This window comes from Bos taurus, chromosome 26 (assembly GCF_002263795.3).
Source record: "Bos taurus isolate L1 Dominette 01449 registration number 42190680 breed Hereford chromosome 26, ARS-UCD2.0, whole genome shotgun sequence".
NCBI classification, from domain to species: Eukaryota; Metazoa; Chordata; class Mammalia; order Artiodactyla; family Bovidae; genus Bos; species Bos taurus.
Window position 1 is genome coordinate 17,669,330 of NC_037353.1, and position 13,039 is coordinate 17,682,368.

At 45.4% G+C, this 13,039-nt stretch overlaps 1 protein-coding gene across 1 annotated transcript in view; it reads left to right on the plus strand.

Annotated features, from left to right (window-relative positions):
* DNTT (DNA nucleotidylexotransferase) overlaps positions 1-8,315 on the plus strand; it is a 32,692-nt gene extending 24,377 nt beyond the window's left edge. Inside the window, exons 9-11 of the mRNA NM_177495.3 lie at positions 318-563; positions 5,965-6,048; positions 7,886-8,315. Of these exons, the coding sequence (NP_803461.2) occupies positions 318-563; positions 5,965-6,048; positions 7,886-7,972 (417 nt within the window). The 3' untranslated portion in view covers positions 7,973-8,315. The remainder of the gene's footprint in view (positions 1-317; positions 564-5,964; positions 6,049-7,885) is intronic.
* Positions 8,316-13,039: the final 4,724 nt, after the last annotated feature.

Genomic DNA, 13,039 nt, shown 5'->3' on the forward strand with positions numbered 1-13,039 from the left:
AGTTTCTGAGCACTGTCTGCGATCAGGTGTTCAGGGAGTGGATCTTCTGGCAGCTTTGCCATGAAGTGGCCTTGGCGTGGCCCCTCTAATTGTTAAATTCCTCTGCTGTAGAAGGAGGGTAATGCACCCACTCCTTGCCTTCCCCTGCTAGAGTCACCAAGTGGGCTCACAATGCAAGGACAGACGTACCCATATTCTCAAATGTGCAAAGCTTTCTTTAAAAGCATTTGTTAAGAGCCCAATATAAAGTCTCTGACCCTCTGTATCAGGGACTCTTCATCAGGGACTCTTCCTGACATCTTTTTGTTTATTTTCAGGGATTACTTTTATATTATGACCTTGTGGAGTCAACATTTGAAAAGTTCAAGTTGCCAAGCAGGCAGGTGGATACTTTAGATCATTTTCAAAAATGCTTTCTGATTTTAAAATTGCACCATCAGAGAGTAGACAGTAGCAAGTCCAACCAGCAGGAAGGAAAGACCTGGAAGGCCATCCGTGTGGACCTGGTTATGTGCCCCTACGAGAACCGTGCCTTTGCCCTGCTAGGCTGGACTGGCTCCCGGGTAAGTGCAGCCTTCATCCCTGGGGTGGCCTTAGCTTTCATAAGAGGTAGACTAGGTCTGCCTGGGGCCAGGGGAGAGACAATGGCGGGGGTGGTGGTGGCGAGAGGATGGACAGGGAAGGAGGAGATGGTGGGCAGGAGAGAAGAAAGTGCCCAGAAATCTCTGAATCAGGGCATTCCACTTGCGCACGGTCAACTGAGACAGATGCCTTTAGAATAGGTATTTTCAAAATGTAATACCCTGACCAGCAGCATCAGCCTTACCTGCTTACCAGGTTAGACATGTGAACACTCCACCCCACCCCAGACCTACTGAATCAGGAACTCTGGGGGTGGAGCCTAGCAATTTGTGTTTGAAAGAACCCTGCAGGTATGAGAACCACTGAAGCAGAGAAAGCAGCCTGGTGGCTAAGGGCACAGGTTTGGCTCATGCCAGACCTGGTCACAAGCCCTTGCTCTGCCTCTGACCAGCTAGGTGATCTTCGTCAAGTTCCCCATAGCCTTTAAGACTCAGTTTTCCATCTGGAAAGTTAGGGCAAAGACAGCGCTACCCCCCTGGGTTGCAGGGATCCAGTGAGATGAAGCTGGCAAAGCCCCTTGGGACCAGTGCTGGCCAAGCGGCAGTCCCCAGCTCCCATTGTGTGATATTCACAGACATGGTACCCGTGTTCTGTGCCATTAGCTTGTACTCTACCCTCCTACCAACACCCCACTCTGTTTTCCCATGTAGCTAGCTGTTGCTTTGAGTGGCACAACGCCATTAGAGGATTTTGTAGGATAAACGACTTAGAAATTCATTGTCCTTAACCTTGAATTCGGAGAAGGCAATGGCAAGCCACTCCAGTACTCTTGCCTAGAAAATTCCATGGATGGAGGAGCCTGGTAGGCTGCAGTCCATGGGGTCGCTAGGAGTCGGACACGACTAAGCGACTTCACTTTCACTTTTCACTTTCACACAATGGAGAAGGCAATGGCAACCCACTCCAGTGTTCTTGCCTGGAGAATCCCAGGGACGGCAGAGCCTGGTGGGCTGCCGTCTCTGGGGTCGAACAGAGTCAGACACGACTGAAGTGACTTAGCAGCAGTAGCAGCAGCAACCTTGAATTAAATGTCAAGTGTGTTTGCCTTGGGCTGGAATTATTTCAGCGCACAATCTCGGCACTAGAACTTCTTACCCTAATCAAAAATGTTGGCTGGCATCTTTCATTCATAAAAAGTAGGAAAGCTGATGAAACAATACATCATATATGCAGCTTGGGAAATTTAATTTCGCCTTTTTACCCAAAGATTTCAGAGCCTGGGAAATGTCCTCAAGCCAATTAATCTGTTAATCTCACCCCAGTTTGGGTTCATTAATTTACCAGGTTGTCTCGTCTACTAAGCTGACAAAGCTTCCTTCATACCTTTGTGCACTAAAGATTTCCAGAGCTGAATATATCCGGAGGGATACATTAAGCTGAGACTTTTCTAGAGCCATCCAAGTATGGTACAATTTCTGGACTGGGTCCAGAGTTCATTAGTTTGTTGCTTGTTTTTTTTTAAAAAGAAGCTTCTGTTTTCCTCTGAATCTTATTTCTTCAAACTCGAACTGTTTGCCAGCATGGCTTTATTGGCTGAGGTTCCTTCAAGAGTATTGTCCATGTTTGTGTCAGATGCTGAGAGGAGGCACACTCTGCTTTGGAAACACATGAACGATGCTGCCCAGGTGCCCAGGCTAACCCAGCCTCTTTACTAGCCCAGATGGCTCCCTTTCACCAACTTTAAAAAGCAACTCCTCCTTAAAACACCTAATTGCCATTTCCCAGAAAATTGTCAGAAGAAACCTGCATATTTACAAAGGCTGCACGTGTGAATCGCGCCCTCTCGAGTTTTGCGGCACAACTTGCACAGCTGCATGCAGCAGCAGTAGGCGAATCTCTGAAGTCTGTTGTGCCCGGCGAATGATACAGCCAGGCTTAGTGCCACTGCCCTTCTTTATCTGAAACAAAAGACAACTTCCTTACCCTTCCTATTTCACAGGTTGTTGAGAGAAACCAAAGAGCTTGTAAAGCAGAAGGCAGAAACATCCAGGGTAAAGAGTCTGGGATTCAGGAGTCTGAATCCTAGCTCTATCTTTGGCTGTGTGGCCTTGGGTAAATTGCTGAGGCTCTCTGGGCTTCCTTTCTTCATTTGAAAAATGGAGCTAATAACAGTACCAACCTCATGGGATTGTCATGAGAACTGAATGAGACAGTGCCTTCATCTTAACACAATTCTGAGGCTAATTGTATATGTAGTACTGTTCTTTTAGAGATAATGTTAGACTCTTTTAGAAGTTGTTAAGTACTAGTGATAATAGAGCAAATCAGAAATTAATATAAAGCAAGAAATCAGCGCTGCGCCCAGCACAGGGTAAGCACTCTGTAAACATTAACTAGGATATCATCGCCTGGATTATAGCTGTGGCCATTTGAACTGGTCGCTTGCCCCCTGAGTGATCCTGTCATCATAAGTCAGACCATCACTCCCCTGCTCAAAACCTGGCAGGGGTTCCCCATTCAACTCACAGTAAAAGCCTTCCGGTGGTCACAAGGCCCTGCGTGCTCTTCTCACCCACTCATCTCTCTGGACTCCTCCCACTGCTCTCCCTACCCAGGCCAGGCTCACCCCTCCCTAAGGCCTATGTTCTAGCTGTTCCCTCTGCATGGAGTGTCCTTCCTGAGTCCACCTGGCTAACTCCTTCACCTTGGGCAAGTCTCTCCTCAGATCCTGTCTCCTTCATGAGGCCTGCCCTGTACCCAGCATTACCTGTTAACACATCATGTACTTTTGGTCAGTTCAGTCACTCAGTCATGGCCGACTCTATGACTCCATGAACTGCAGCATACCAGGCTTCCCTTTCCATCACCAACTCCCAGAGCTTGCTCAAACTCATGTCCATCATGTACTTTACTTATGCTGTTACCGTGTCTTATCTGTGTCCCCTGCTTGAATCCAAGCCCCACCAGGGCAGACATCATTGTTTTCTTCACTGTTATATTCCAAGCACCCAGAACACACCTGGTACACAGTAGGTGCTCAATAAGTGTTGATTTAATCAATATTATTACTCTCCAAATTGAAGACATCATGATAATTCCTAACAATCCAAACAAAAATGCTTCAGGGGGTTTGGCAGAGGAGTCCAGGAATAGGTCTCTCAGCACACAGAACTGAGGATCCCGGGGCAGCCTTTCACTGCTCCAGTTACCCAGTCCTCTCCAGCCTCCCCATGCCCAGTGTGAGCAGCCATTGCCCTAAGTGCTGGGGGAACTTGAAGCCCTGGGCTGTGGAGGCCATGTGCTAAGCAGCACCCCCATACTTTCACAGACCAGCAGCTACTACACCCAGAATCTGCTTCACCCTGACTCTTCCACAGCCCTAGCTCCGCCCCCCACCCCACTGCCTTATAAAGGACTTCGGGTTGGAAAGTCTGTCTTCACACATCCAAGTCAGGAAGGGCAGGTCCCAGTCTTCGCCAGCTTTCCCATACTCACCACTTCAGTTCAGTTCAGTTCAGTCATTCGGTCTGTCTGACTCTTTGAGACCCCAATGACTGCAGCACGCCAGGCCTCCCTGTCCATCACCAACTCCTGGAATTAACTCAAACCCATGTCCATCGAGTCGGTGATGCCATCCAACCATCTCATCCTCTGACGTCCGCTTCTCCTCCTGCCCTCAGTCTTTCCCAGCATCAGGGTCTTTTCAAATGAGTCAGTTCTTCGCATCAGGTAAACAAAGTATTGGAGCTTCAGCTTCATCATCAGTCCTTCCAATGAACATTCAGGACTGATCTCCTTCAGAATGGACTGGTTGGATCTCCTTGCTGTCCAAGGGACTCTCAAGAGTCTTCTCCAACGCCACAGTTCAAAAGCATCAATTCTTCGGTGCTCAGCTCTCTTTATAGTCCAACTCTCACATCCATACATGACCACTGGAAAAACCATAGCCTTGACTAGATGGACCTTTGTTGGCAAAGTAATATCTCTGCTTTTTAATATGCTGTCTAGGTTGGTAATAACTTTGCTTCCAAGGAGTAAGCATCTTTTAATTTCATGGCTACAGTCACCATCTGCAGTGATTTTGGAGTCCAAAAAATAAAGTCTGTCACTGTTTCCACTGTTTCCCCATCTATTTGCCATGAAGTGAAAGGGACCAGATGCCATGATCTTAGTTTTCTGCACGTTGAGTTTTAAGCCAAATTTTTCACTCTCCTCTTTCACTGTAGTGCAGTTATTCCATGGTGTTGTTGTTCAGTTGCCCAGTCGTGTCTGATTCTTTGCGACCCAATGGGTTATAGCATGCCATCCTCCATGTCCCTCACCATCTCCCAAAGTTTGCCCAAGTTCATGTTCAATGATTCCAAGTTTGCTCCCTAATCCTACATGTAAAGGACATTTCTAGATCTATGCTTCTCTCAGGAAAATTAATCTCAACAACTCCATTCATTGTCGTTCTTTTCCCAAGTTTTTCCTGTCATCCATCTAAGGCTTCAAGTTTTTCTCCCTGGAGCCTCAGAGCCCATGCTGATCATAGGAGATGCTACTCTGAAGCAGCTGGCCCAGACCATCAGTTTTATAGAAGTTCACATGAGAGGATGTTACAGCCAGAGGACCTTACTCACACACTTCCTCCACCCTCCTATTTGACCAACCAAGATTCAGAGAGGTTGGGTGACTTGCCGAAAGATACAGAGCCAGATAGGGACAAAATCCAGGCTGGAACCTGGTCTCCTGACTCCTCATCCTCTTTTACAGTAGTTGTATTCCAAATAGAAAACAACACCAAACTATTATTTATGTAGTGTTTACTCTGGATCAGGAATTATTCTGGACACAATCCTCATAATACCTGTTTATTCACTGAGCAACATTTACTGTACACCATCTGTGTGCCAGGCATCATTAGGAAGGAATATGGTTGTGAACAGAACAAATCAGGTTCCTGTTTTCATGGAGCTTACAATCCAATGCTTACGTGTGAGCATGGAGCTTTGTCATGGTGGAATGTTGCCCTGGTGGGGCGGAAATTCACTTGGAGAGTGTTTAGTGGAGATAGATATTTCATTGTTGTTGTTGTTTAGTTGTTAAGTTGTGTCCGACTCTTTTACGACCCCATGGACTGTGGCCTGCCAGGCTCCTGTCTCCATGGGGTTTTCCAGGCAAGAATACTGGAGTGGGTTGCCGTTTCCTTCTCCAGGGGATCTTTCCAACCTAGGGATCAAACCCACATTTCCAGCATTGACAGGTAGATTCTTTACCACTGAGCCACCAGGGAAGCCCTAAGATGTTTCATTATAGGGATTTAAATATCTTTAAACAGATAATACTGAAGACATTCTAGACTTGATAGTGATTTATTTTAATGATCTCTTTCTTATCCAGCAGTTTGAGAGAGACATCCGGCGCTATGCCACACACGAGCGGAAGATGATGCTGGATAACCACGCTTTATATGACAAGACCAAGGTAGGGAGCGCTGTCTCCCTGAGATGGGCCACTTTAATCCTCATCCCCAAGTCTGGCTCCCTGAGCACTTTTCCTGAACTGATTCTAGTTTCCAGGTTCAGCTTCCTTTGCCCCAGGTGTCCCGTTCCCACAGATCACAGGTGAGGGCAGCTGGAAAGATCCTGACAGGAACACAACCCCCACAGGGCCCACAATGCACCTTGGAGGTTTTGAGCTCAATGATGCTGAGCTAGTTGGGTCTCCAGAACCAGGCCATCAATGAATTTGAATTGAGCTTGGTATATCCTTGGTGTTTGCATTGTGTAACTCCAAAGCAAACCAAAGATCCCCCCAAATCACAAATGTCACTCAAGTATCCCTCAAATGCAGTGGCAAGTAGAATTCTGAGTGACCACATGGGTCATTAATGAGAGTCAGCTGCAAGAAGGAGAGCAACAGAGCTGTCCTGAGAGGGAGATGAGCGGTCAGCTGGACTCACACACCATAGAGGCTCGCTTGGTGTGCTGTTCCTACAGTGGTCATGATCCAAATGCTGCTTCAGCAAAATGATTGCTGCATGAATTAGGAAGAGTTATTATAAATATTCAACTGCACTTACGTGATCAAGGGCACTGTAGGAAGCTCCAAGTAGGAAGAAGATACAAAATAAGTAGAAGTAATGGTTTTTATCCTCTAGGAGTTTAGTCTAAATGAAGTGTATTTAGTTAGAGCCCATCTCACAAAAAATCAGAAACCCAATACAAAATGGCAGTGGCAAAAAAAAAAAAAAAATTGGCTTATGTACTGTGGCATCTGGGGTAACATGGGCTTCAGGTGTGGCTGTATCCAGGTGCTCATGCAATTTTCCCTCAGTGTCGGTGTCACTCTCAGGCAGGTTTTCCCGTGAATCCTATCCTTCTAGCTTAGCTATGCCAACAGAAAAGAACTTCTTTCCTAATAGTTCCAGCAAGCCCTAGCTAATGCTCACAGGCCAGACCTGGGCCTTGTAGCCATCCTTGAACCCCTTTCCATGGCTCTGATTGATCAGGCTTGTGTCATGTGCCCCTCCTTGGAGGTGACCCTCAGAGACTGAGAATAGGGAGGTGTGGTTTTCCAAAGAGAAATCAAGGTGCTGCTGTCCTAAGAGAGGGCTGTGGATGCTGGCAAGAAAGCCTCAGTTATGTAGCATATGAGTGGAGGCAGCTTCACCTAACATGATCTAGGAAACTTACAAACTGACACGTAACAAATAGTTCAAAGTAAGAGAGTGCCTCCTATGTGCCCAACGTTGTGCTATAGACAAGAAGCACTGGAGGGGAAGTGCTGCTCGATGTAACAGACCGTGGGGTTGGGAGCCTGGTGGGAGTGGGGCAGGGTGGAAGGCCAGGAGGAGAATCTGGCATCTCCAAGCATCCCATGATCGCCCTTCCTCCTTACATGTAATTCTGGCTGCACGTGAGAATTTCCCAGACCCCTTAAACAGATGAATAACAAGAACTCTCTGGATCTTCTGATTTCGTTGGGCTGGGTTACAGCTCCGTTTTCAACATTCTTTTAACAGGCTCCTTCAGGTAGTTCTAATGAACACTACAGACCAATAGGAAAAGTATCAAATGCTTCTAGTTGAATATATAAGGCTGTCATAATTTTACCTTAATTCATTAAGTTTTTGGAGGGTGAAAATATAAAAATTACAGAAGTCAGGTAAAATGAATTTTTATCCTCAGAATCAGGGGAACTGTGTTTTGGCAGTAATTCATTCTGACAAGACAATTTTACAAGTAACGTTTTTACTATGTCAGCTCGGGGATACTTAACAAAAATATCATAGTGCACATATGTCTTCTTATGCTTTCAGAGGGTATTTCTCAAAGCGGAAAGTGAAGAAGAAATCTTTGCACATCTGGGATTGGACTACATTGAACCATGGGAAAGAAATGCTTAGGAGAAAGCTGTCAACTTTTTTCTTTTCTGTTCTTTTTTTCAGGTTAGACAAATTATGCTTCATATTATCATGAAAGATGCCTTAGTCAAGTTTGGGATTCTTTACATTTTACCAAGATGTAGATTGCTTCTAGAAATAAGTAGTTTTGGAAACGTGATCAGGCACCCCCTGGGTTATGCTCTGGCAAGCCATTTGCAGGACTGATGTGTAGAACTCGCAATGCATTTTCCATAGAAACAGTGTTGGAATTGGTGGCTCATTTCCAGGGAAGTTCATCAAAGCCCACTTTGCCCACAGTGTAGCTGAAATACTGTATACTTCCAATAAAAATAGGAAAAAACAAGATGGCTGAGTCTTTTTATTCTCTCACATATTTTAAAATATTCTTAAGCAAAAATGTAACAAAATGAAAGAATAACGATGTAAGGTTTACCTTGAGAGGAGGAAGAGGTTTCATTAGAAGGTCAGAGATTGTAAGGGGGGTTTCTGGAGGAGAGGGACTGACTCTCAGCTGAGGTCAAAGCCTGCTTCTCAAAGCAGCTGTGCCCCTACACGTCCTGGCAGGAGGCCACGTGTGGAATGTATTCTCACTGCCTTCACACAGAAGGAAGCACAATCTCCCAAATGGCCATCTCTGAGTCTTTCCAAGGAGCTGATCTCTCTTGCCCTCTTCACCTTATGGTACCCATGGGAAGGGAGGCAGCCTTTGGAACTGCAAGGTTGCAGACCCATTCGGAATGCCGGCCTCCTCTAGGAGGGCATCGACTCTGTGACTGGAAAGGACCCTAAAGGCCATCTGTTCCAGCTGCTTCTGTGTCCCCAGCCTGCTAGAGGACTGGGAAGCCTCCCCGTGGTCCCAGCCCCTTCCTTCTAGCTCCCTCAGAAGAGAGGATGGCGAGATTCGGGACCCCCTAGAGAAGCATGATCCCCTGCCCTGGGCACAGGCAAAGAGCCTCCTTCCCTTCCTGGTGCTGGAGCCTGGGGGTGGGGTGTGTATCAGCTAGTATTGCCCCCAAAGCAAACTATCCCCAAACTCAGTTGCGTAACACAGAACAGCTCTGCATGCGAGCTGGGTGTTTGGCTGAGCTAGGCAGGCTTCTGCTTCTCTGATTCATCCTCCTCCTGCCCCTGGGACCCTTGGGGTAACCCAGCCCTCTCCTTCTCACCATGCCAGCCGAGACACGGGAGCAAGCAAACCCCAGTGGGCAAGTGCTTTTCAAGTTGTGCAACTGTTGTCACCATTCGTTTCCAGAAATGCCTCACCACCCTAAACGGAAACTCTGTGTTCATTAAACAATAACTCCCCAATTCCCCTTCCCCTGGGCCCCTGGTAACCTCAGTTCTAATTTCTTTCTGTATGAATTTGCCTCTTCTGGGTACCTCATGTAAGTGAATCATACAGTACTTGTTTTGTTTCTGGCTTATTTTGCTTAGCATAATGTTTTCAAGGTTCATCTAGGTGTAGCCATCATCCCTTTGGTGGTGGTTTAGTCACTAAGCCGTGTCCTACTCTATGTGACCCCATTGACTGTATCCCCCCAGGCTCCTCTCTCCATAGGATTTTTCCAGGCAAGAATACTGGGGCGGGTTGCCATTTCCTTCTCCAGGGGATCTTCCTGGTCCAGGGATGGAACCTGGATCTCCTGCACAGAGAAGGCAGATTCTTTACTGACCAAGCTACCACGGAAGCCTATCATCCCTTTAGAAGGCCAAGTAATAGTCCATTGTATATCTAATATGCCACATTTTATTTATTCACTCATCAGTTGATGGGCATTTGGGTTCTTTCCACCTTTTGGCTATTGTGAATCGTGCCCTGTGAACACTGCTATACAGTATCTCTTTAAGACCCTGCTTGCTTTTAAATATAAACCTAGAAGGGGAGTTGCTGGATCACAGGGTAAATCTATACTTTACGGAGGAACCACTTACTCTTTTCTGTAGTGGCTGCACCATTTTGCCTTTCTACCAGCGGTATACAAGGTTTCTAGTTTCTCCACATCCTTGCCAAGATTTATTTTCTCTTTTGGTTTTCTGTTGTTTTTTGATTTGCTTGTTTTTGATGAGAGTGATTCTAGAGGATGTGAAGTGGCAGATGAAGACTTTTTGCCTCTCCTGATGGTTCAGGTTGAACACAGTTGTACACTGGACCAGGCTTCGGGTATATACACCTGGGGTTTCTGGCAAAGGTGAGCTGGGGAAACGGGGGTGGGGTGGGGAGTGGACGCAGCCACTCCCCCTGAGAAAGGGCTCATGGTCTGATCACATGGCAGGTCATGTTCATCAGCCTCAACTCCCCAAATCTACCAGGTTTTCTTGTAGTCTCTTCCACTGCCCCAGTATTGCCCACATATGATATTTGAGATCATTTAGGTAGCATGTAGATTAATATCTATATGACCTATTTATTATATATTCATTGAGTGCCTACTAGGTAACTCATTCATCTAGACATAGGACATGGATAGAACTTAAAAACCTCTCTGATTATAAGTATGGGACTTATATTCTAGAAAGCTATTTATTTTCATATGTGTTACAAAAGTAATGCTTTTCCATTTATGGTAGTGGCAGAAAGCTTCCCTTTTGAGTACATGTAAGTAAAAAAAGAAAATCAGTGTAAGGGAAAACATGTAATAAATATTACCAGTGGGATGGGGACATGGCAAGAACTGGGAGAGAGGAGAGAGGAGCACAGGAAGGAGGAGCTGATGCCTGGGAAACGTGCAGGTGGGCTGCTTGCTTTAACACACCAACTGCCCTGTGCTGAGGCTCTCAAGGTCCTCATCATACAAAAGCCCCAGGAGGTCCATGAGGGAGGAGTTACCCCGTGAGAACAGCAAAAAATTCTAAGGGGTTTCTTGAGCTAATTTTCTTAGTTGGAAAGGCTTGTTAAGAATTCCACAAATTCTTAAAGCTACACAGGAATTTTTGCTTTTGATCAGAATTTTATCTATCAGGGTGTCAACTATTAATTGGAACTCAGCCTTCCCCAGTGCCTCCTGCTTTGGGAGCAGAGCACCCTCTGGTGGCAGAAAAAAAGAACCGTCAACAGCAAGTATTACTACAATAAAAACACAAGTCAGAAGCCCAAGATTATTGAGCAGGAACTCGGAAACATCCTAGTCTACCCTTCTTGCTGTGCAGGTGACGAACAAAGGTCTGGAAAGAAGACTTGGCCTGCCCAACGTCACACAGTTAATGCCAGAGTTTCTGTTGATTCAGCAGAAAATATGCACATAGGCCAGGCTTCCTAATTACTAGCTGTGTGACCTTGAACAAGTTACCTAACCTCTCTGATCCTCGATTTCCTCTTTTGTGAAATCAAGATGGTAATGGTTCCTCCCTTTGCCTCTGCTGGAGGATAGGTGAGCTAACACTGTAAAGTGCTTCATCTGTGATCCCTTGGACTCGGAAGGACATCTAGTGTCTCAGCGGGGAGACACAGGTTCAATCCCTGGGTGGGGAAGATCCCCTGGAGAGGGAAATGGCAACCCACTCCAGTATTCTTGCCTGGGAAATCCCATGGACAGAGGAGGCTGGTGGGCTACAGTCCACAGGGTTGCAAAAGAGACAGAGTTGGACACGACCAGGCCACTAGATGACAACAGCAGCAACAACAAAGAGCAAGTTACTTCCCTTGGAAAGTGACCTATCTGTACACTGCCAGGACTTCACATGCGGTGGTTTGTACCAGTAAGTACCAAGCCCCTGAAGCCAGAACAGGAGGTAGTAAAGATTAGGACCAGTGTGCTGGTTCTTGGACTCCCAAACCTGAGACTGTCTGGATCTGGCCGGGACCAGCTACACCAGCTGAAACTCTCTACGCACGAGCCTGACGGTGATAGGGGCAAGGGCCCTGTCCCATGACTTTGGTAGTTTCTTGGAAGTCAAAGGCTACTTTACAAGGACTTTCAGGTACTCCCTGACCTTCATCTCTTAGGGACAGATGGGAGCCATAGTGGGAGTCAATTTTATCTGTTTTGAATGCACTTTTTATCAATTAATTCACACTATCATGTTTTAAACCTTTCCTTGCAATGTGTATATCAAAGGACCCAGAACAGTACAGAAACCTGTCTCCATCATCAATTAAATTCATTATTCTTAACTCTTTTTGCAAAGTTAAATCATCTCTGAAACCAATTTGCTTTACAATCTCGAGGACCAATAAAATTATCTTTGTAGAGTTTCAGTTTTCTCATCTGTAAAACAGGCATGAGTAACACCCACACTACATTACCTCCTGGATTTGGTGTAAAAAATCAAACAAAATAATGCATGAAAAGTGCTTTGAAAACTAAAAAGTGCTATAAATGTAATAGGGATTAGTCTTTTTCATATAATCTGGGCATAGTTCGGGAACCTGAGGACTACTTCCCAGAAAAGCAGGCATATGATATAAGAACCCAAATCAGTCTCTCATGGACTGGTGTTGTAAATCCAAGGACAAAAATATTCTATTCTTTAGAGAAACCCAGCTCCTATACTGCAGCTGGAAATGAAAAAGACTCTTCATGGCCTTTTGAACAAAACTGCAATGCATTTTACATCCTACATGTCGCTGGTATGTAGAGTATAACATTCTCACAAGAAACAAGTCCAAAAATGTGTTTAGCCTTCCCTAACCCAGGAGCAGGAAGCAGAATGACGTGAGGTTACTTTTACCATCTCTACCTTCTTGCTGCAAAATTAATGATGAAGATGATAATGGACAGGATCCCCCTTGGAGGCTGACGGAGTTTCCAACATGACGCATCTAGTGTGAAGTACACTAAAACCCACACTCAGCCTTCTTGTCTATAATTCTTATGAGGTATTCTTAACAAACAATCTCCATGACTTTCATGTAAACAGGCATCTATATAGGAAAGTTTAATTTTTTTCACTCCGTTTTCCTTTTTCTATAAAACTAAAAAGGCACAACCATTACTAATTTCAAGTCAGTTTGTATTAAAAGTGTGGCAACAAGTCACTTAAGAAAGGTTGAATTTGATATCTTTGTCACTAACCTTCAGCTGTAATTATCACTGTTTATATTTAACTGTTGGTAGGGGTATTACAGAT